The sequence below is a fragment of the Cottoperca gobio genome, chromosome 24 (assembly GCF_900634415.1).
Source record: "Cottoperca gobio chromosome 24, fCotGob3.1, whole genome shotgun sequence".
In the NCBI taxonomy this organism is placed as follows: domain Eukaryota; kingdom Metazoa; phylum Chordata; class Actinopteri; order Perciformes; family Bovichtidae; genus Cottoperca; species Cottoperca gobio.
In genome coordinates this window covers 6261572-6286103 of record NC_041378.1, presented here as the reverse complement: position 1 = coordinate 6286103, position 24532 = coordinate 6261572, and the positions used below count along the sequence as shown (strand labels likewise).

Genomic DNA, 24532 nt, shown 5'->3' with positions numbered 1-24532 from the left:
TTTGGACATGAATTATTTTACCTAATTTCCTACACCGCCGTCTGTTTTTTACCACCATCATGTCTTTTTTATACCTTCAGTGTTGCAACAAAAACAACAGACAGGGGTCGTCGTGTAACCTCTGGAATGAGTTGGCTTATTGGCCTGAAACAGTGCTGACAACAGAGCTTCTCTGTCTGCTCTGTCTGTGAGAGGTAGAGAGTCAACACACCAAAGTTTACCTTGAGTCTGGTTTGGATCCTCTCCCTCCTTCCTTTAAACAGACAGCTGTTTTATGTTTGTTTGCTATTTCAGTGTTCATGGTTACCACACACACAGGCGGTCAGGGATGTGAGTCCACCGGTGTTTCAGTGGAAAAAGATGAATGGCACTCACACGCCTCTGAGAAGTGGAAAAGACACATAAAACTCAGAGTTCCTGCGCAGAAGGTTTTAGTTGAGGATTTTTCTCAAAACAGTTTTACAATATTCTTTTTAAGGTTCATAAAGGACACATTTCACTTGTTTCCCCCCCCCTGTTACCTTATAATGAACAATATAATCCTCACAAATTCTCATTAAGATAAGAAATGAGACTGAGGCTGTTTAAAATAACCATATGTAGTCTGTACAAAAAGGGGAATACCAGGGAATTTGTGACTTTACTATTTATTATTCCTCAACTGTAGGATAGTCTGTATTAAAGGAATAGTTTGACATTTTGGGGAAATACACTTATTCACTTTCTTGCCAATAGTTAGATAAGAAGATTGATACCACGTGCTACTAATGACTGAACACTTATATTATGACACCAATACTAAGGTAAAACATGACTAACAGTATAAGAGAAGGGACAACAGAATAAAGTCCAACTAAAAGATCTATTTTACTGCATTAATGTGGACGGAAACATAAGCTTCAAAGAAACTGTATGTACTTAAAATATTTTATAGATATACATAGATATATTATTATTATAGATTTTAATTGTCCTTAATTGTTAATTGTTCCTGCCACATCATACCGAGCACAAATGTAGCAGGAATTACAGTAAAAACAATGATGCATTTACTCAGTTTTTAAATACAAACTGAAATGGAGAGTATTTGGTACAGTCTCTGGGTGAACTGAAAAATGACTTAAAGTATTGAGACAGGTTGACATTAGTGAAAAGTGAACTGTAGTGATAAAAGTGCAGTGTGGTGGTGCTGTGTGTCTGTGGATATTCATGCTTTGTGTTAATTCTCTCAGCAAACAGCAACATTTAGGGGCCAAATAGAAGCTCTGAACATAACGGTCTTGCTTCAGATGTACAGGTTTCCCTCGCCAAAATAAAACTTTTAAGATTTTCCATAGCTTCGTAGAGTTTTAGGTGGCCTCAAATAAACAAATCCGACCTCTTATGACGTACAGCGTAAAGCCAGGTAATCCTCTCTTATTTGAATACATGAAAAAGCACTTGAGTCTTATTATTAAATTTGATTTGATTATATTAATTTTCCTAAACAGTGTAGTGTACTTGCTTGTAGGCTATGTGTGTGTATGTCTTTGTATATTTTTGCTGCTTTCTTTAAATAGTTTTCTTTGTAATGTAAAGCACTCTGAACTGCCTTTGTATGATATGGTGCTTTACAAATAAAATGGAATTCTGAGATGTCTATTTCCTCATCTTTTTACACAACTCGTGACTTCTTGAGCTTCCTGGTTTTGGGATGTATTACTCCTTGATTCATGCAATGTAATTGCCTACAGTTCCATTTCCAAAGCTTGTGTTATTGCCATTTTCAGCAGACAGCGTCCTGCTTCCTCTTCCTCCGGGTCAAACCGACTGATCTGTTTCAACTCCGTCACACAGTCTGGAAATAAATGGGCCGCAAAGGGGAAGTGCACGGCTATTGAGCGACCTCTGCTTCCTTAAGGTGTCATTTTTCACCACGGCAGTCGACTTTTCCACCTGGGAGATCGTCTGAGAATTTCTGACCAGCTTGCCTATGTGTTGCCTCCTTGTTGTGTATTTACGGCAGCGAGTGTCCACACTGTCCTGAGACTGTTGTGTGATGTTTGAGTGTGTGAGGGTCACAATCCTTTTCTTTGAAAAACACCTGCTTTGCTAAACAATATAATTCCACATAGAAAGGCCATGACTGTATATTATGTTAAAATGTCATGCTTATACTATATATATTGAACTTGTTTTAAATGCACCTACAGAACTCACATGAGTCAAGTCTGCCACCTGCTGTTACAAAAAGACTTTGGATTTCAAACACAAACATATTATCTTGGGTTATATAACAGGAAATATTATGTATTCATCTTTTACTTGCACAATAGGTCCAATTTTTAAATTTGATATGAAAACTCCCAATCTTAAAATATAATGAAGATATTAGCTAAGAAAATATACTGCATTACTATTAATTGCTCTCAAAGGAAATGTTTGTGCCGACGATGTTCCCAATATGTAGTAAAAATATATATATACATAGTATGTTTTATAAATATACAGACAAATGTGTTTACATTTATTGACATTACCTGACAAGACAATTAAAAAAACAAACTATAGAGAAAGATGCATCTGTGTAACTATCTAAAGTATATTATGTAATATAAGAAAGCAAAATAATTTAAAATCCATTGAAAAACAGTATTTTCTTATATTAGTTTACTGTGTAACGTAAGCCACGCCCACTTGAGACACACTAAAACCTGATTGGATTTTCTCTTGAGTGACGTCACATCTGCAGTTGTAAAACACAACAAACAAACCTTCAAAGATTTCTACCTATGGAGGAAGATAATCCCCAAATACTTCAACATGCTCACTCTGAGTTTAATAGACAGAATTTCAAACGGGCAGAAGAACTGTACACACAGTTTATCTCGTCCTGCTTAAAGTCCAGGTACTGTTTGTTCCTTTTTGGAGCCGTAAAACGAGCTAACGGTGGTCGGCTCCCGTAGTCGAACTAGTGTTACACCGTAATCTGTTACCCGTCGAATTAAGTGACCCGGATCAAGCTAACTGTTAGCTAACGTTAATTCTGTTTCTCTCTCTCCAGTGTCATTTCATTACATTCATTGTTATAGAAACCTTCTTTAACTGTGTCATATTTCCACAGGGAATGTGAAGCTAATAATTTAGCTACTGCTTATAACAACCGCGGACAGATAAAGTACTTCCGGGTGGATTTTCATGAAGCAGTGGAGGACTTCACCTCCGCAATACAGACTGACAGCTGCTTTGAAACACCTTTCTACAACAGAGGACTCGTCCACTATAGATTAGGTTAGGACACAAATGCACTTTCTTTTGTCAAAAGTACATAATGACACATTAGACAGCTGTCTGTCATCTTCAAGCCGGACAGAGCAAAATGAGTGACTTCCGCTCTGCTTCAAAATAAATGTAAAACTCATAACGTGTTACAATATGTAGTTATTTTTGTTTAATTATTTTAAAAGTCCAAATTTCAATAAAAAAATATCCAAGGAGGAATTTATAGTACATTTAATTTTAGTTGTTTGGTTCAAACTGTCACTTTGTCCTTTTACATAGGCCTTTTATATTTACTGTTGCCATCTCATACTGTATATTTATTACTTCTCATACATGTACATCTACTTCTTTTTTTGCAATACTATCTACCTCAAATGTGTATTTCTTCTATTTATATTTTATTTATGTTTATATGTTAGCACTATAGCCTGTTTTAACTTGCACTATTTTATGTCTTAGCTCCTTGTGTATTACATTTTATATTAATAATCTGCAAAGTAACTAATGTTATAAGATAAATACAGTGGAGTTAAAAGTACTTGAGGAAATGCACTTAGTTACTTTCCACCAATGCAGGTGAGTCTTTATCAAACTCAAAATAGGACAGTACGAAGAGTGTAGAAACACTGAAATATATGTCCGCAAACAGATGTTCAAGTTCCTCATAAATGAGGATTTAGTAATACGATTGCAGTGGAGATAAAAGGAGCAGCCGGTACTGGGTATCTGAAAGAGTATCATTGTTTGAAAGGTTGGGATAAGATTTGTGTCTATTTCTATGAGACATATCTTATGATTCTTCCTGTGGAAGACTAGAAACTGAAATTAGTAAAACAATCAAAACATTAAAAAAAACACAGCACTGTTGGCCCTTTTTTCACAATACTTTGTGTCAGTGATTGTTTCTTATTATGACATAAATCAGAGATGAGATTCAGTTTTAAAATCAATAACCAGGTTGTGGCAGGATCACAACATTATGTGGGTTGATGCTGTATGTGTGTGTGAAGTCAATTTGGTGTGTTTTTCTTCTTTAAAACACTAGATAGAGCTGTGTATTCACTTGTTCTCATGCTGCCCCAAAAAATAAAACAGCTGACTTTTAATCAGCCAGTTGGCACTGCATTACAAATCATGAACTCATTATCTATGTACATTTTTATTATCTTACAGGTTTTTTCGACGATGCCAAGAATGACTTCCAGCAAGCATTAAAGCTCAATCCAAATTTTGAAGATGCCAAAATGAGCCTGCATCAGACACTTCTGGACCAACAGGACAAGATTAACAGGGGATACTAACAACTTCATAAACCATAGAGTACATATTTTATATATGCTGAAATCTGATGCCTAAAGAAAATATGTATATATTCTGTCAAGTGTACTTAACATGTATGTACAGCTGTCATAACAAATTAAAATAATTTGATCTGAAGAGGAACACTTTTATTAAAGATATCAGCATAAAGATGAACCCACAAGTGAAACACAAATAAGATAAAACAACCTGCAAAAAAAATGACAACACTGGAAATAAAGCGATAACTTTAAAACATTTTAGTAGACATCCCACTGGATCAGGCGCAACGTTTATATGGATTTTTGTTAAGCAGAGCATTGATAATTCCGTTTCTGCACTGACTCAACAGTCTTCCAGTTGGAAAATGATGTAATGGCCTCATAAATGAAAGTATATCATTGTTTAAGACGAATCAACCCAGGCGAAACGGAGAGTTTAGGTTTTATGGTCAGGAATAAATGTAAAAAGAGGAGGTTTGTGACTATAAACAAATCATTATCAAGTGTTAGCATACAGTAATGAGTCCTAGCTGCAAAATAAAAATATATTTTGTGTCTTGAATTGAAGTCTCTCGGGTGATTTATGGTTTTAAAGGTAGTCATCCCAACATTCTTCCTTGATTATGTTGACACTTGGATTTCTTAAATAATAAAACAATATATATATATTTATGCTTTTTTAAAACACTGAACAATAAATTATTTTATTTTATCACACTACTGATAAATGTGTATTTATCCATCACATATACATGTTTTCCAGTCTTTTCAGAGTCAATTATCGAGCTCATCCTCTGCAGGTGATGTGGGTGGAGATTCAATAATGTGCTACACCTGTCCAGTGTCGTTAACTAGGATATAAAACCGCTGACGATGTCACAGAGAAGTATTCAGCTCCTGCACTTCAGAGTTGGTTATCATTTGGGCTTGCTGGGGTTTTACTGCCAACTTCTGAAAGTGGCTGGATTCCTGTAGTTTTTTGGCTGCTCTCAGACTGCATCATGTGGATGCTTGAGAACATGTAAGTTTATTTCCTTGTATTTCCTTACTAGCTGCTTACTTGATGTCTCTGAATTATGTGTTTTATTTTTAAAAGTTTGTTATGGAACTTGATGGCTGGAGTAATGCTCTTGTGTCAAGCAAGGCCAAATATGCTGACTTCGCATTCAAGTAAGTCTCTATTCACATGACATATCACTTTATTTTGGTAAGTCAGTTTCTACTCTTCCTCACAAGCCCTTTCTTTTAACAGAGGATGGATTAAGCTCTGATTGTGCTGCTAATCTAATGAGGCTGTCATTGGACAAGGCTTTAGCAGTGGGCAACCAACTTGAGGTGGAGGCCATCAGTAAGTATAAAGTCTGCTAATGGTCAGCATATTAGTTCATCACTGAGTGACCGGATCCCTGTCATGGTTGCCTATTCTCTCTCTCTCTCTCCGCCAGATGGCACCCAGCACATTGCATTGACACCCAACCTGGCTGCTCAGTGTGGCTACAGCATGGAGTCTGACCCTTGGGGAAACACCAGAATCTACACGTCTCTGATGGGCTGCTTTGTGGACAACCAAGTATGTTTGAGCTAAAGCTATTTTGACAATAATTGTGCCTTTCCAGTAAATCCATATATTCCCTAATGTATTTCTAAAACTGAATGCGTGGCTTACTTGCAGACAGTTTCCCTGAAGCTTAACTCAAACCTGTGCCGTTAGTGGTTTCTTCTCTGCCTTATGCATGTTATAGGACACAAAGTACATGTCTCTTTTCAATTTAAATGGGCCCAATGAAAACATTTCAGGGCTGCAAATTGTACTGCCAACTATTTTCTATACTCACTTGTTTGGAAGACTCACTTGTGTATTTTAATACACCAATGTGTCCTTAATGCAAGGGAATTCTTTCCTGAATTTGTAGGAGGATACAACATTTAACGTTGGCTTGAGGCTCCGAATGTATGGCGAAAAACCAGCTGATGTGGTTAGTCATGATGTGTCTCAGACTTGCAGCTACACTCGCTGGGCCTCCAGGGAGATTCTCTGTGAAAGGAACTACATGGAAGTAAGTCACCTTTACATTGCTTGTTCCACAATTTTGTGTGTGGCAACATATTCTAAATCCATGGTTTCCTGTTTTGCAGGTGTCCCACTACATGGCTACACCTGTCTTACAAACTGAAGTTAAGTTACAGACTCTGGATGACAAGATCAACACTAGTCCTGATGTATGTTGACTTAACATTTTTCTAGTTACTACAGTTGCTGTAATTTCACACTGCACCATTTGGCATTTCCTTCATTGGAAGAAACTAGTTTAAAAACAAATGTCCCTCCCTTCCCTATAGGCCTCTGCTTCCTGCACATGGTATCTGGAAGATGACATTTTACACCCCAGAACCAGTGGTAATGGTGCTGAAAGAGGCTGAACAAGCTGGATATGGTGCCATGACTACCTCAAGCCGTCTGGTTATGCGAAGCCCGTACAATACCGCAGAGACTTATTCAGAGGACGTGAGCAAACCTCCCATCTCCTGTGTTATTTCTTTACCTTCTTGTAAATGACATTAAACCTGACATATTTTTAAGGTTGCTGGAGTCCCCATGGAAGTGTTCAGGGTAAGTGCTTACTACAAGGCAGCACATGGTCTGAGTGTGGTGAACTTGGCAGCTGTGTGTCCCACAGGTGAGTCTCTCTCAAACTATGGATTTCACAGTAAATGTTAAGCAAATGCAGTTCATGTCAACAGTTGTGGTTTTATCATTAACAGGTGGTGTCCTCTTTACCGACGATGTGATCTCTTGGCACGTACCTCGCCGTATGACTCCTCTGGTAGATGGCAGCTTTACAGTCCTAGAAATGCACATGGGCATCAACGGGCAGAGGCTGGATAAATCTAAGATGGCCACACGGGGTTACACACTATCCACCACAGACTTTCACATCAGAGTTGATATCCCAGTGGGCTCCCCTGATGGTTACTTCAAGGTTGGGAAGACTGTAGATTATAACTTCAAGAGTTACTAGGCCATTTGCATGTTTCATTAAAATGTCATAAATTATTGCAGAGCCATGCCCCAGATTACCAGTACCACGTCGCCTACGTTGTTGAGCCCATGCTTGAGGAACTGTGGAGGTCCGATGACACCAACGAAGATACCAGATACAGGGTTTTGTTCCCCATTACCACTCCTCTGATGCCTAGACTACCCTCCGTCCATGACTGTAAGTTACATATTCTCGTAGACTAAAGACATTCAGGAGACAAGAGTTTAGACTTCTACTCAACATTTTTTATTGATTGAGCCTAGTGCATTTCAACTGTCTTATTCTGACACTCCCTGAAAATGGAAACTCATTTAATTGGTGATTTTGGTATGACCTATTTCTCAAAGCTAGTATATATCCTGCCTTCATGAAGCTCTGGCAGTGTCTTTATAGCAATCCGGCCTACTGAAAAGGTTTGAAAACTTCCACGTTCTGTTCCTCAGATACTATCCCAGAGACTCGAGTGTTCAGCCTTCACATTGGAACTTTCCTTTATGATGTGGCTGCTTAAGAACATCACCTTCACCACTGGGGTCCTCACTGTTGATGAGAGCAATGCCAAAGGCTTCACTGTTGAAGAGCAAAGCTTCCCCAATGGAACCAAGAGCTTCTCTCTAAATGTGCCCTTTGATGCTGAAGTTGTCCTGGCCAGTGTATGTAACATTACAGATGCAAAATGTTACTCTTTGCCAGCTTTCTCAGTGTGATTGAGGTTTATATATTATATTGTATCTGCAGAATCCTGACCGCTTGGTTACAGCCTACTTCCTCAACCTGATCTTTGGGTTTATCATCCTGCCTGAAGAAACTCCATTTTCCCACTCTGTTGACTTGGATGCATTGCTGCAGGATGTTGGTGAGATCATCTGCTACTTATCCTATGATGGCTGCCTTTTCCCAAATGTAAAACTGAACTACCCACACCTGAAAGCTAAAAATTAATGGCTGTTTCTCTGCTTTTAGTCCTACCCACAATCACTGGCACCTGTGACCAGAGCCAGTTCTACATTGTTGTGAAATTCGGAAGTCATGGCTCAGATTTTCACGCCAGAGTTGGCCCTCGCCAGCTGACGCCAGAGATGGCTGAAGAATATAATTTCCAAGAAAACAGCACACACCTCAGTCTCATTCTGCCATACAAAGCCAAGGACACTGCCTTCGAGGTATGTCGAACTACAAAATCTCACCATAAATGTTCAGCGCTGCATAACTTTACTTTCTGTCCTACAGATGATTACCTCAGATTCAGTCAGAGCCAGAGTTGACATCATTCTGTTAGATTCCACCAACAACTGGGTGCTTGCTGATCTCTACCTGGCCTGCAACTTCCCCTTAACAACAACTCGTAAGATGTAACATTGTAGTATTACTGCTGCTTGGGCTCATTGGACACTTTTCTTGACCTATTGCCTCTTCTACTTGTAGAGTGCCACTCCAATGGAACAATGACCGCTTTAGCTGTGAAGGTGGAAGCGGTGCCCAGTCTGGTGCCAAGTAGGCTGACTCTAAACGACCAGTCCTGCAAACCGGAATTCAGTGACGCTCGCTTTGCATATTTCTCTTTCAGTGCCGATTCCTGTGGTACCACTAGAATGGTAAGTGCAAGGTTGCATTTAAAATCTCAGTGACTTTGTGAAATGGTTTAATACTCTTTGTCTTTCAGTTCTTTGACAACTACATGCTATATGAAAATGTGATTGGCCAGCATTACAACAAAGTAGCCCAAAAATCACCAACTGAACCTGATTACAGGTAGACTCAGAAAATATTTTATACTGTACCATCTGAGGTGAAGTTGAATCATTCAATGTGTGGACATGTGTATTTTTATTCCCCCCCTCATAGGCAAACTGTTTCCTGCTACTATGTGGTCAGTGACACTCAGAAACTTGCCTTCAGCGCTCAACCAAGAAGCTATGACCCCACAGCAGAGAGCGGCACAGGGCAGCTGACATGTGCAAATGAGACTAGCAGAGGGTGAGATTGAATTTCACAAAATCCCTTGTCTAGTTCATGCCTCGTCCATACCTTGTGTCGCTAATGACTCTTCTCCTCCAGATTCATCATACGAGCACTTCTACCAAGTGGAAGATTATCCAGTAGAGAGATATCTGAGGCAGCCACTGTACTTTGAGGTGGAGCTGCAGTCTACTGACCCCCAGTTGGAACTTATCTTGGAGAATTGTTGGGCCACAATTCATCAAGACCGGACATCTCTGCCAAGCTGGGACATCATTGTGGACACGTAATATAAAGCATTGCTTTTACACGACTACCACCCTCTGTTTCGTTGCAATATCGCGACTTTAATATTGTTGAATGAGCTGTTCGGAGAGTGTTCAAAGATACTTCTGGCTTGTGATTGTCTACAAGTAACATCCTAATTATGAGTTTAAAGGCTGCTTTAATGCATTTCAAAACTTTTTCCTTTCACTAGCTGTGAGAATCGCGATGACAGCTACGCAACAATTTTCCATCCTGTTGTGAAGGACTCTAGGGTTTTGGTCCCATCCCACATCAAACGCTTCTCTGTCAAGATGTTCACCTTCACTAAAGATGATGAGGTTATGAAAGACGAGGTAAATGACACACCCATCATCAGGGATCTATTGGCCACAGCTGCATGTAGCCGTATGTAATCCTTCTGTCCATCCACAGATCCATGTCCACTGTGACTCAGTGATTTGTGACACTAACAGCCAAGCTGATAATTCCTGCAGAGGCCAGTGTGTGTATAATGCAGGTCTGAACAATGCCAGACAACAAGGGATAACTGGACTCAAAAGGGGTAAGTGACAAGTGTAAACAAATTCAAACTAAATGTGTGCAGTTGGTAATCTATACTTGTTTTTTCCAGCGCAAAGAAGCACAGACTCGACCTTTCAAAGGAAGATCTCCTCTGGACCTATTCTTCTCTCAAACCTCTAAATAAAAATAAAGAACAGTTCTTAACTTTCTTGTCCAGAATCTTTTGTTGCCTTAAAATATGGCTTCATGTAGGTGGCCCATAACTAGATGTGTTGCAGAAACTCAATTTCTCACTTATCCAATTGTTTAAATTTTTTTTCCCCTCAACACCACATGACAAAGCTTTAACAGAATTGTAGAACTTTTTCTTGCACATTTATTAACATGTACATAAGTATTCAGACCCTTTGGCGTGACACTTTAAATTAAGCTCAGTAGCATCCAATTTCTATATCATTGTTGAGATGTTCCTACACCATATTTGGAGTACACTAGTGGTCAATTAATGGATTGGAAAAACCAAATCATGAGGTCAAAGGAATTTCCTGTGGAGCTCAGGCTAGTGTCAAAGGCTCAAAGCAGGGTCCATCCATCGTCTACCGCTTATCCGGGATCGGGTCGCAGGGGGCAGCAGCTCCACTAAGGAACCCCAATCTTCCCTTCTCCGGGCCACATCCTCCAGCTCCGACTGGGGGATCCTGAGGCGTTCCCAGGCCAGTGAGGAGATATAATCTCTCCACCGAGTCCTGGGTCTTCCCCGGGGTCTCCTCCCAGCTGGACGTGCCTGGAACGCCTCCATAGGGAGGCGCCCAGGTGGCATCCTTACTAGATGCCCGAACCACTTCAACTGGCTCCTTTCAACGTAAAGGAGCAGCGGCTCTACTCCGAGTCTCTCACGGATGGCTGAGCTTCTCTCCCTATCTCTAAGGGAGATGCCAGCCACCCGTCTGAGAAAACCCATTTCGGCCGCTTGTACCCGTGATCTCGTTCTTTCGGTCATGACCCAGCCTTCATGACCATAGGTGAGGGTAGGAACGAAGATCGACCGGTAGATTGAGAGCTTTGCCTTCTGGCTCAGCTCTCTTTTCGTCACAACGGTGCGGTAAAGTGACTGTAATACCGCCCCCGCTGCTCCGATTCTCCGGCCAATCTCTCGCTCCATTGTCCCCTCACTCGCGAACAAGACCCCGAGGTACTTTAACTCCTTCACTTGAGGTAATGGCTCATTCCCTACCCGGAGTAGGCAATCCACCGGTTTCCTGCATATAGCCATGGCCTCATATCCCAACCGCTTCACACTCGGCTGCGAACCGATCCAGTGACTGTTGAAGGTCACAGACCGATGATGCCATAAGGACCACATCTTCTGCAAAGAGCAGCGATGAGATCCTCAGGTCACCGAACTGCAACCCCTCTCCTCCACGACTACGCCTCGATATCCTATCCATGAAAATCAGGAACAGGATTGGTGATAAAGCGCAGCCCTGGCGGAGGCCAACATTCACGGGAAACGAGTCCGACTTACTGCCGAGTATCCGGACGCAACTCTCGCTTTGGGCGTACAGGGATTGGATGGCCCTCAAAAGTGACCCCCTCACCCCATACTCCCGCAGCACCTCCCACAGTATCACCCGGGGGACCCGGTCATACGCCTTCTCCAGATCCACAAAACACATGTAGACCGGATGGGCGTACTCCCAGGCCCCCTCCAGGATCCTTGCGAGAGTGAAGAGTTGGTCCGTTGTTCCACGACCAGGACGGAATCCGCATTGTTCCTCTTCAATCAGAGGTTCGACTAACGGCCGAATCCTCCTTTCCAGTACCTTGGAGTAGACTTTACCAGGGAGGCCTAGAAGTGTGATACCCCTGTAGTTGGCACATACTCTCTGGTCCCCCTTTTTAAATAGGGGAACCACCACCCCGGTCTGCCAACCCCTAGGCACTGTCCCAGACTTCCACGCAATGTTGACGAGGCGTGTCAACCAAGACAGCCCCTCAACACCCAAAGCCTTCAGCATTTCTGGACGGATCTCATCAACCCCTGCGGCTTTGCCGCTGTGGAGTTGTTTGACTACCTCAGTGACTTCCATCAGGGAAATTGACGATTATCCCCCATCAGCTTCCAGCTCTGCCTCAACCATAGAGGGCGTGTTAGTCGGATTCAGGAGTTCATCAAAGTGCTCCTTCCACCGGCCGATAACCTTCTCAGTTGAAGTCAGCAGGGTCCCACCTTTGCTGTACACAGCTTGGATGGTTCCTTGCTTCCCCCTCCTGAGGTGCCGGATGGTTTTCCAGAAGCACCTTTGTGCCGATCGAAAGTCCTTCTCCATAGCTTCTCCGAACTTCTCCCACACCCGCTGCTTTGCCTCTGACACGGCAGAAGCTGCCGCCCTTCTAGTCCTTTGATACCCTGCAACTGTTTCCGGAGTCCTCCCGGATAACATAACCCGGAAGGACTCCTTCTTCAGTCGGACGGCTTCCCTGACCACCGTGGTCCACCACGGTGTTCGAGGGTTACCGCCCCTTGAGGCACCTAAGACCTTGAGACCACAGCTCATCACCGCAGCTTCAGCAATAGAGTTTTTGAACATCGCCCACTCAGGTTCAATGCCCCCAACCTCCACAGGGATGGCTGAAAAGCTCCGCCGGAGGTGTGAGTTAAAGATCCCCAGGACAGGGGCTTCCTCCAGACGTTCCCAGTTCACCCGCACTACCCGTTTGGGTTTACCAGGTCTGTCCAGAGTCTTCCCCCACCCCTTGATCCAACTCACCACCAGATGGTGATCAGTCGACAGCTCCGCCCCTCTCTTCACCCGAGTGTCCAAAACATGCGGCCTCAGGTCAGATGATACGATTACGAAATCGATCATTGACCTTTGGCCTAGGGTGCTCTGGTACCACGTGCACTTATGAGCATCCTTATGTTCGAACATGGTGTTTGTTATGGCCATTCCATGGCTAGCACAGAAGTCCAACAACAAACGACCGTTCGGGTTTAGATCAGGGAGGCCCTTCCTCCCAATCACACCTCTCCAGGTGTCTCCATCGTTTCCCACGTGTGCGTTGAAGTCTCCCAGCAAGACTACGGAGTCCCCTACTGGAGCCCCCTGCAGGGCTCCATTCAGGGTCTCCAAGAAGGCCGAATACTCAGAACTGCGGTTTGGGGCATAGGCACAAACAGTCAGAGTTTTCCCCCCCATAACCCGAAGGCGTAGGGAGGCGACCCTCTCGTCCACCGGGATAAACTCCAACGTAGCGGCGCTCAGCCGGGGGCTAGTGAGTATCCCCACCCCGGCCCGACGCCTCACACCTTGGGCAACTCCGGAGAAGAATAGAGTCCAACCCCTATCCAGGAGTACAGTTCCAGAGCCAAGACTGTGCGTGGAGGCAAGCCCCACCAGATCCAACTGGTAGCGATCCACCTCCCGCACTAGTTCCGGCTTCTTCCCCCACAGAGAGGTGACGTTCCACGTCCCCAGAGCCAGCCTCTGCTGCCTGGGTCTGGTCCGTCGAGGTCCCTGACCATCACTGCCACCCATGTGACAGCGCACCCGACCCCAGCGGTTTTTCCCATGAGTGGTGGGCCCACAGGATGGATGGATGGGAGGCACCACGTAGCTTCTTCGGGCTGTGCCCGACCGGGCTCCGTGGCAAACCCGGCCACCAGGCGCTCGCTGTCGGGCCCTCCCTCTGGGCCTGGCTCCAGACGGGGGCCCTGGGCTTCCTCCGGGCAGGGTCTCTCCTTTCCTTTCCCTTTCTTTCATGAAGTCGTTTTTGAACCATTCTTAGTCTGGCCCCTCACCTGAGACCAATTTGCCTTGGGAGACCCTACCAGGAGCACTAGGCTCCAGACAACACAGAAACGCATTTTCTAATGACATAGAAGCTCTGGATGGCATTAATTTGGCCTCCAGCACCACTGTAAGGAATCTTGGCGTCATCTTTGATCAGGATCTGTCGTTTAACTCCCACATAAAACAAATCTCAAGGACTGCCTTCTTTCATTTACGTAACATTGCAAAAATAAGACACATCCTGTCTCAAAATGATGCAGAGAAACTAGTCCATGCATTTGTTACTTCAAGGCTGGATTACTGCAACTCTTTGTTATCAGGTTGTTCCAAAAAGTCGCTTAAGACTCACTGATCCAAAATGCAGCGGCACGTGTATTGACAAGAACAAGGAAACGGGATCATATTACTCCTGTATTGGCTGCTCTGCACTGGCTCCCGGTAAAATACAGAATAGAATTCAAAATCCTTCTCCTGACTTACAAAGCAATTAATGGTCAGGCTCTAGCATATCTTAAAGATCTCATAGTACCTTATAAACCAACTAGAGCATTGCGCTCCCAGACTGCAGGGTTACTTTTAGTTCCTAGAGTCTCTAAGAGTACAATGGGAGCCAGAGCCTTCAGCTATCAAGCTCCTCTCCAGTGGAACCAGCTTCCAGTTTGTGTTCGGGAGGCAGACACACTCTCCACATTTAAGAGTAGGCTAAAGACTTTCCTTTTTGATAAAGCTTATAGTTAGGGCTGGCTCAGGTTTGCCCTGGATCAGCCCCTAGTTATGCTGCTATAGGCTTAGACTGCCGGGGGACACCTCCCTGCTCTCTTCCTTCTCTTCCTCTCCCTCTCTTCTTCTCCCTCTCTATCTGTATGTTACTAACTCATCATCCCCGGAGTTTTTTGTCTCATGTGGCAGGTTGCCACTGATAAAGTTTATGTCAGGATCAGGAATCGTGGCTGCGCCTGCTGCCCTGGTCCTGCTGGACACCGGGAAGCCTTTTTGACATTTTCATGGATTCATCCAAACTCTCTTTTTCAACACATCATTTTCTGTCAAATGTTGTATTTGTACTATGTCGTTTATCCTGTACATGCATCTATTGCACGTCTGTCCGTCCTGGGAGAGGGATCCCTCCTCAGTTGCTCTCCCTGAGGTTTCTTCCATTTTTCCCCCCTTTAATTATGGGGTTTCTTTTAGGAAGTTTTTCCTTGTGCGATGCGAGGGTCTAAGGACAGAGGGTGTCGTAACCTGTACAGTCTGTAAAGCACACTGGGACAAATGTATAATTTGTGATATTGGGCTATACAAATAGTTTAACTTCTCATTGGTTTTCTTGTGCAAACATTTGTAAGAACATCATCTCACCATTTTTAGATGTCAGTCAATACACAAGTATCTGTAGTGCTTTAGTAAAATAAGTTTGTTTTCTGTCAGGATAGTCCAGATTTCCACAAAGAAACTTGAAGTTCTACTATTGTAGCCCCATAATGATAAGTTCCTAAAGCTCTTTGGTTTTGTGAAGTAAATAACTCCTGATTGTATTAATCCACACTTGACGACTATCATATGCATTTGTCTACCTCAATCAATATGTATTTCTGCACAATATGCATTTTCTGCACTGAATGTCAAACGAGCACAATATTGTTACTCAACCATAGAATACATTACAGCTGGAAAAACGGGGGGGGGGGGGGGTAATGCCAAGAAAACAATTGATTTAAAAATATTTTTATTCGGAGTTATTAGCTCATCATAAGTATGGGTCCTGTTGACACATGTTTGAAACTGGTGTCTTCTGAAATGGCACGTTTTTGACCTGTGGAAATAAAAAAACATTTTAGCCACATAAAAAGAATTCTTCAACTATGAAGTATTTAAGAGTTTGTCCCATCCCATGTCTGCGCCAACAAGTGGAAACCTTACTATATAACGATATCATGTAAGAGGTCTTACCCTTCATCCTGTCGTCCTGGTTTGAACACTGCACATTACAAGCTCTATCCACTGGATTTCTAACATCACAGATCACTACGTCACAGTGGACAAAGACCTACAAGACATGAACAGATTTGGCTTTTGAGAGGATATTTACAGCGTACATGTTTGTTTCCCCAAATTTGAAGCATAAAATAAAGCATTAAGAGTATTTAGTCTTATATATGAAATTACCTGGTGCCTCAAGTTATCTTTGTCTTGGGCAAAGGCAAACATTGGGATCTCAAAGCGCTTGAAGTTAGAAGGATAATTAACTCTGGCATCAAGCACAACAGGATGGAAGATCACCGGTTGCGGGTCCCTTGGGTTTGCACAACTGAGGGAAAAAGAGAAGTTATTCTAAATTGGGTAAAAACATGTCCAAAACCACATAGCACCCCCTTGTTGGATACTGTCTGTTATAAGAGAAAAGAGTAATGCCCATGTTTCAATTAGACTGTTACAAACATCCCAGGAGGAAAAGATTAAAGAATTTACCCATTAATGATGAGGTCCCATCTGGGAAGGGATGCCTTGTCGTCCTCCAGTGTCGCCCAGCAGTAAGCCAGCTCCATAGATACGGCGGGGTTTGTAGAACGCATCAGTTCCACTTCAAAATACAACGACTGTTGTAGGGACTTTGCGATGGGCCCCTCAATTCCGTGAAACGTAGTGTAGGAGTCATCTAAGTGAAGAGGCAGAACATGTTGATCTGAATTATGGATTCAGACAAGAGAAACAGTCTGCGCACTGAACCGTCAGGGGTATAATGCAGACGAGTAAATGTAAAGTTAACTTGAAAGGATTTAAGCATCCCACTTGGTCATCAAGTTTATAGATTTCCATTAACTATGTCAGAAATCTAATTACTTTGAGCAACACTAATAGTTCAAGATCAGTCCCATACCAATAGCAAGTCTCATTTTAACTTTGAGCTCGCCTCTTGCATTTTCAGCATATGGGTCACTCCTGCGAGGTCGGATGTTGAAGGACACAGCGTGGTTTGTGTTGAGGTCATAAGAACAAGAAACCTTTAGCCTGAAGGGGAAGAAAAGTCAACCCATGAAAAGTCAGTGCACAAGAACAGGGACAGTCATTATAAAACACAGCTGAAGGCCAGAATAAGTTTCAAGACACTCACTCATACTGCGGCTCGTCCGAGTCCCTTTTCAGTTCAAGTTCATCTGGCAGAGAGATTTCATTTTCATACAGCATCTTACTGGACACGAACTAAGGAAAACAAAACAACCACACATCATGTTTCAGGTCAAGCGCAGTGTTACCAGTCCGAAATATTCAGCATCATGCTACCTTTCTGGTCGTCCCACAGGAGCTCGCAGTGAAGACAAAATATGCATAGCGGTCATTGCTGTAGCTGGGACCACAGGCGGGGTCATTGAGGGTGAGCTGACTGGGATTCAGACTGGGAACAGACTCCAGTTTCATAGCCAGAGCAGTCATGGTTCCATTAGGGAAACACTCTGAAAGAGGAAATCAGACATTTGTATGCATTGGGTGTGTTGTCAGACATAAGAAAACATATTTGTGCTAACAAACCAATTAGCGTTGAGTAGAAGTTGCAAGCCACAGAGAATTCCTTGATATTTGTGTGAGCCTCTGGATTCCTCAGATAAACATCGAGTCTGTTCTTGATGGATGATGCCTCAACAGCCTGAGAAGTTGTCAGAAACGTAAAGTCACAGGACGATAATCTTGACAAATTTCACAGAAATCCTTCACATAACTTTGAGAGAAAATATAAAAATTGCACCTCAGTCACAACCTCGGGGGCAGTAAAATGTACATTAAAACGGAAATGTGTGCCATTGTCCATGAAGCCGTTCTGCTGAGCCATCTCCGCGGTCAACACTTGTGTTCCGACTACGGTCTGAAAGTTGAAGCCGTGGGATCCGTATTTCACCAGGATATAGAAATGTTGATAGTCACAGCCACCAAAGACAGCAGGAGGAACTGCAGAGGGGGAAAGGATATATTTAGAAATGTGTGCACGTTTTGTTATGAATGAATCCATCATAACCATGAGTACAGACCTATGTCTACCAATTTAGCATCCAGTTTAGCAGTGTGACAAAAGGGAGCAAACTCTGGCAGCACCACCAAGCCAAAGGTCAGGTGAAGAGAGTAGACTGTGATTCCCATGTCTCTCTGTTGGGAAATACAAATAGATATTAGTCGCCAAAAAAAGAATATTGCATTTAATTCCCCAAGTTGAGAATAAAGCTCACCAGTGCTAGTACGACACGGTCGGTGAAGGGCACTTCAAGAGTGAAGACCTTGGAGTTGTTGTTAGGGGACATGTGCTCCAGGACTTTAAACCCTCTAGCATTGCAGTCCGCCACGGACAAAACCTCAGAGGGGAAGCTAATGTTCATTAGTGACACATCAGAGCCGAACGGCCCGAGTAGCACCTTAAATAGTCGCTCCTTGGGAACAGTGTCTGTGGGGCAAAAAGAGAAATTAAGAGAACATGCCATCTAATCATCTTCAAAAATCTTGTACCAAGATAATACTCACTGTCAATAACTTGCACAGGTCGAGACAGCAGCGGTGTCGTGACAGGGAGGAAGACTTTGTAACGCGTGTCCTCGTTAGTAGCGTCTTCAGACCAGCGCAACTCCAGCATTAGCTCAATCGTATAAGAAGTGAGGTACTGACCAGCCTGAACATGACCCTGCAGAAACAAACATCCAGAGTAAGGCCTTTCTTGAATTACCATCTTACACATTTGAAGAACATATGCATATTAGGAGGTTTGGCACTGACACCAAAGACCTTGTAGTTGCACTACACTCTGAAGTTACCGTTAAACATACTTCACAAGAGCTGTGTAATTTAGGAGTGGAAAGTCCCATTTTCTTTGTACAGTACATAGGGTTTGAGGGTCATTTTCCAGGGCTTTGACCTGAACTATTCTGGTGTACTGATGCAGTGGATTGGTTGTTTGCTTGTTAAACTAGTCTCAAATGCCAGAAATGACAACAAGATGTACCTTTTAATGAGGAGTATTTACACTAGAGCAGAAATGTTTGACAGGGTTTTATAAAATGTAAAAAAATATAAAAATGAAGGTCTGCAAATGTGAACAGCTGACCTTGAAATGGCCACCTTCAGCCCCAATAGGAATTCCAACGACGATGTGATGGCCATTGAGAGACAAGGAATACTGTCTGGCAGCCATTTCAGCAGAGTCGAGCCTTCTGCCATTGACACCCATGTGCACCTCTAACAGTTTAAACTGGCCGGAGGAAATCAGAGGGTCAATGTGTCTCGGCAGGAACCAGTTGATCAAGTTTGGTGTGAAAGAAACACTACCTGTATACAAAACACATAACAGCACTTAGACAAGGCAAGCACCCAACGGGACATATTTAACAAGTCAGGGCAAAGCTTTAGAAACAAGGCATGAGGCCTAGTCTGACCAGACATTAAATCAAAGTATTCATTTTTTCCTCTTTTTAAAGGGTTGGCCCACAGTAGTAGCTGTTTAAACATTACCTTCAAGTACTGGACAAGCAGCTTCTGCAGCGATTTGAGTCACAAGCCACTTCTTTTCAAATATGGTCAAGGTTTTGAGCACAGTCATTGGCACGCCAGCTACCTGCAGGGTGAGAATACAGAACATGTCAATGTATACTGTTGTATCACAAGGCAATTAACCTACTCAACATAAGGGGGGTATACACTAAAAGTAGCCTATTGATGTATTAAACTGTCAGTATTCCAGTTGGCACAAAGTAATCAATTTAAAAAGGCAGTCTGATTACATTATTTGATCCGTTTACTGGTTGCGAGTGTAACCAAGTAAGGAGATATCTAATGGGTTGCAAGTCATTTGAAGAGAGACTGCATGAGAGGCTTGTTTGATGTTCAGTAAACTGGAATACACTTACATTCTGCGTGAATGTTTCAGATGAAGTCTTTGGGCTTCGCAGAACCAGCCTCGTTGCCGTGTTTGCAATTCCATAGCCATTTCTCTGGGCATCGATCACCTTCATGACCCTCTCCTTAGGAGTGAAGAACACCAGGTTTGTGATTCTGAAGCCGGCATCTATGGGTTTCTGGGAGGCAAATATCAATACATTAAATACAGGAAAAGAAGTTTCAAGAATATATACGAAAAAAGGCAAAATTAGCTCATCCAACCTCAGCAGCTCTTCGGGCATCACCAAACCTTAGATTATCCGAGATGGTATATTCAGGCAGGGCGTAATCATTGGGAGATACTTTTTTCACAGACACCTAGAAATGAGGCCACTCCATAAATGATAATCAAGCTCCCCCTTTGCCCTCTGCAGTGACATCAAATGTACCAGTTCATACAGGACATAAAGCCACTTATCACATGACCAGAGAGTCCTGCTGCATTCACTTGCCTCTACAGGACTGTCTCAGAAAATTAGAATATTGTGATAAAGTTCTTTATTTTCTGTAATGCAATTAAAAAAACAAAAATGTCATGCATTCTGGATTCATTACAGCTTAAGAAAACTCAAAAATCCTATCTCAAAAAATTAGAATAGTTTCTCAGACCAAGTAAAAAAAAAAGATTTATAACAGCAAAACAAAATCAAACATTTGAAAATGTCCATTAATGCACTCAGTACTTGGTTGGGAATCCTTTTGCACGGATTACTGCATCAATGCGGCGTGGCATGGAGGCAATCAGCCTGTGGCATTGCTGAGGTGTTATGGATGCCCAGGATGCTTCAATAGCGGCCTTTAGCTCATTAGCATTGTTGGGTCTGGTGTCTTTCAGCTTCTTCTTCACAATACCCCACATATTCTCTATGGGGTTCAGGTCAGGGGAATTGGCAGGCCAATCGAGGACAGTAATGCCATGGTCAGTACACCAGTTACTGGTGGTTTTGGCACTGTGGGCAGGTGCCAGATCATGCTGGAATATGAATTCCTCATCTCCATAGAGCTTTTCAGCAGACGGAAGCATGTAGTGTTCTAAAATCTCTTGGTACACAGCTGCATTTACTCTGGGCTTGATGAAACACAGTGGACCAACACCAGCAGCTGACATGGCTCCCCAAACCATCGCTGACTGTGGGAACTTCACACTGGATTTCAAGCAACTTGGATTTTGCCCCTCTCCAGCCTTTCTCCAGACTCTGGCGCCTTGACTTCCAAATGAAATACAAAACTTGCTTTCGTCTGAAAAGAGGACTTTGGACCACTCTGCAACTGTCCAGTGCTTCTTTTCCATAGCCCAAGTCAGACGCTTCTTCCGTTGTCTTGAGTTCAGAAGTGGCTTGACCATGGGAATACGGCTATTGTAGCCCATTTCTCGGACACGTCTGTGAACAGTGGCTTTTGATACCTGGACTCCAGCTTCAGTCCACTGTCTTTGAAGCTCCCCCAAATTCTGGAAGCGACTCTTCTTCACAATGCTGTTAAGGCTGCGGTCATCTCTCTTGGTTGTGCAGCGTTTCCTGCCACATTTCCCCCTTCCAACAGACTTTTTGTGGATGTGCTTTGAAACTGCACTCTGTGAACAGCTTGCTCTTTGAGACATTTCTTTTTGTGTCTTACCCTCCTGATGGAGGGTGTCAATGATGGTCCTCTGGACAGCAGTCAGATCAGCAGTCTTCCCCATACTTGTGATTTAGTTTACTGAACCAAGCTGAGTGTTTTTCAAGGCTCAGGAAACCCTTGCAGGTGTTTCGAGTTAATTAGACGATTCAAGTGATTCGTTGAACACCCTACTAGTATACTTTTTCATGATATTCTAATATTTAGAGATAGGATATTTGAGTTTTCTTAAGCTGTATGCCATAATCAGCAATATTAAAATAAAAGGCTTGCAATATTTCAGTTGATTTGTAATGAATCCAGAATGTATGACATTTGTTTTTTTAAATTGCATTACAGAAAATAAAGAACTTTATCACAATATTCTAATTTTCTGAGACAGTCCTGTATATAGTTGTTTTCACAGACAATTTCCCTGGAGGCCCAAGCGTTGTAGTGGCAGGTTTCTACCACCTGGTACAGTTCATCTTCAACAACATGGCTCCTGTGCAGTCGCAGATTTATTTTGGTCGTGAATGCTTTATCGTCCTACAAACACACAGGAAAAATCCAGAATGAATTACCACTTCAAAATCTAAATTTGGTGCAGCACTAGAAACTTATATCCAGTGGGGGTTTTTTTTATTACCACATTTTGAGCAAAGCAGTTGTGAAGGGACGCATATATCCCATCGAGTCCATTTTCAGACTGAAGCCACACTGAGAAGCCAATCTTGGTGTCAGGAGGAATGTGGCATTATCTGGGGGAGAGAAAGAGTAGTTAGAAAACAAAGAGACAAAGTTGAGAAAAAACAAGTCAGAAGATTCAGCTTACTATGGACAACGGACACTTCAAGATTCCCTGCAAGAGGACCGACATCCACACGCAAAATGTTCCCCAGGCATTTGGAGTTGATCACTGGGATTAAACATTAATATACACATTAGTAGGCTGCATATAGTACAATTAAAATCAAACAAAGTGACAATAACTTACTTAAAGAGGGTGTATGTTGAGCCTCTATGTGTACAACTGCTACAAGGAGCATAAACCACCTGAAAGAAATTGAAACATTTTCTAAAGTAACAAGACAAATCCTAAACATTGAGTGAACTAAATGGATCAAACCAAAACTACAAACCCCAATCCAAGTGACTGAGCCATGGCAGAAGAGCAGGCGCACTGGTGACTGGAGAGTGCCTGTTTGGTACTGATGGTTGGGGTGGGAATAGGCTTTATGAGGCTGAGCTGTGGACAAATACAATCACAAACAGGTGGATCCAATTAAAGCATGATTGAGATGATTGCGTCAGCATGTAAATCTCAACATTTGTCAGCATGATCATCTACAGCGCCTCTATGTGCCGATGAGTAAAAGTAAATCAAGTATATAGACTGTACGTCATCTGTACATTACAGTTGTAGTACCAGTAGACCTGCACATGATGTGTTAAACATACAATCATCACATGCATGTACATAATTCATATATTTGTTTAATTTGATATCATTGCTCTCTCAATCAATTCAACCACATCTTTTATTATGAATGTTATTAGATATTTTCTTTACGCAGACATGTGTAAACGTGCAATACAATTTCAAGCTGGTTTGAAAGATTTATTAGTAAAGTTGTGTTTTGTACATTTCAGACATGTCAGAAAGAAATTGCTGTGCAGACGGATCCCCCTCCACGGACACACCACAAGTCCATGCAGGTGCGACCACGTGTCAGGTCAGCTGGACTGCAAGTTCCAATCCAAGTTGGTTGTTCCAAAGGTCAGCATCATAATATATATATACACACATACATACATATTATATATAATTCTTGATTATAAAACATGTTTTTTGCAGAGTATGTTACTGAACTCTTGACCGAGACTCTACGCTTTGTGCCAAGACAATGTTGATGAGGAACCTTTCGAAGTCCCAGATCCACTCAGCAGTCGGTGGAAGAACCAAACAAGAGGGATGCTGTTGTGCTGTATAGAAGCAGATTCAATCACTGAACTGACATTGTGTTTTGTTATTGACTCTAATAAAGTGCTGGATACTTGAACGGCGTGTAGTTGTCAGATGGAAACGTAGCACAGATCTTTTGAATGGCACATGATGGCATTCTGTGGTTCTTACCAAGTATTCCCCAGCAGAATCTCACCGGCAGTATGCCACATAGCGATACATTCTGTAACATACAAGATAATACATGTCAATGGTAATCACTTCAACCTTATTTGCTTATTTATCTATGTATTCTGTACCTTTGCCAGAGTGACCATTCGAATTCCCAAAAATACATCAAAGTTTCTGAGCTCTACACATTACACAAGTAACTTACTCATTACGTGGCTGATCACCTTGCTTGTTGTCTGTCCCTCTTCAAATACCTTTGGTAGGCTGTCTGCAACACCCAGAAATTTTGATTGGAATCCTGGGTGATCTTTCATTCAGGTTATGTTTGCACCGTGTCCCTCATATTCATTGAATTCCTCCATTTTGGCCTTGTTAGTGTTCAATTTGGAAGACGTAGAGGCTGCGGCGAATCAATCTAACAAACTTCTTGTTCAACAAAGCATTTATTAATATGATAAGATAAGCATGGAAAATTTACCCAGCTGGGTAACCATCCTGAGTCCTGATCCTATGAGTGAGTTGAGCTTCTTACAAGTCTAAGTATGAGCTTTATTTAATACATATAGTACCTAACATTTCTTCTTGTCAGTTATTACACAAGAGGATACATTTATTAGTTAATTATATCACAGCCTCCATGACATCCTTTTCTTGGCAGCAGTGGCACTCTTCAATTGCTTCCATAATTGTACAGTTTTCACATGTACACTTAAATGTACAAAAGAAGAGTGGTAAGGAAAT

General features: G+C 42.5%; 2 protein-coding genes and 1 pseudogene across 2 annotated transcripts; 2 read left to right on the top strand and 1 right to left on the bottom strand.

The window, feature by feature from the left end:
• The first annotated feature begins 2736 nt into the window (after positions 1–2736).
• ttc32 (tetratricopeptide repeat domain 32) lies at positions 2737–5299 on the top strand. Its single transcript, XM_029462955.1, has 3 exons — positions 2737–2887; positions 3104–3270; positions 4435–5299. Exons 1-3 carry the CDS (start codon positions 2772–2774, stop codon positions 4560–4562), a joined length of 411 nt encoding a protein of 136 aa, XP_029318815.1. The 5' UTR covers positions 2737–2771; the 3' UTR covers positions 4563–5299.
• Positions 5300–5443: 144 nt separating this feature from the next.
• On the top strand, positions 5444–10555 carry LOC115028980 (uncharacterized; annotated as a pseudogene).
• Positions 10556–15858: 5303 nt separating this feature from the next.
• Positions 15859–22899, bottom strand: LOC115028982 (zona pellucida sperm-binding protein 2-like). The gene is given in 22 exon segments (XM_029462956.1): positions 15859–15958; positions 16096–16192; positions 16312–16453; positions 16615–16801; positions 17024–17154; positions 17258–17346; positions 17428–17597; positions 17674–17788; positions 17888–18099; positions 18165–18282; positions 18363–18574; positions 18652–18808; positions 19229–19449; positions 19633–19735; positions 20028–20195; positions 20281–20378; positions 22062–22203; positions 22304–22341; positions 22344–22415; positions 22490–22573; positions 22652–22710; positions 22797–22899. Coding segments are annotated over 22 exon segments (2712 nt in total). The 5' UTR covers positions 22820–22899; the 3' UTR covers positions 15859–15884.
• Between the last annotated feature and the right edge of the window lie 1633 nt (positions 22900–24532).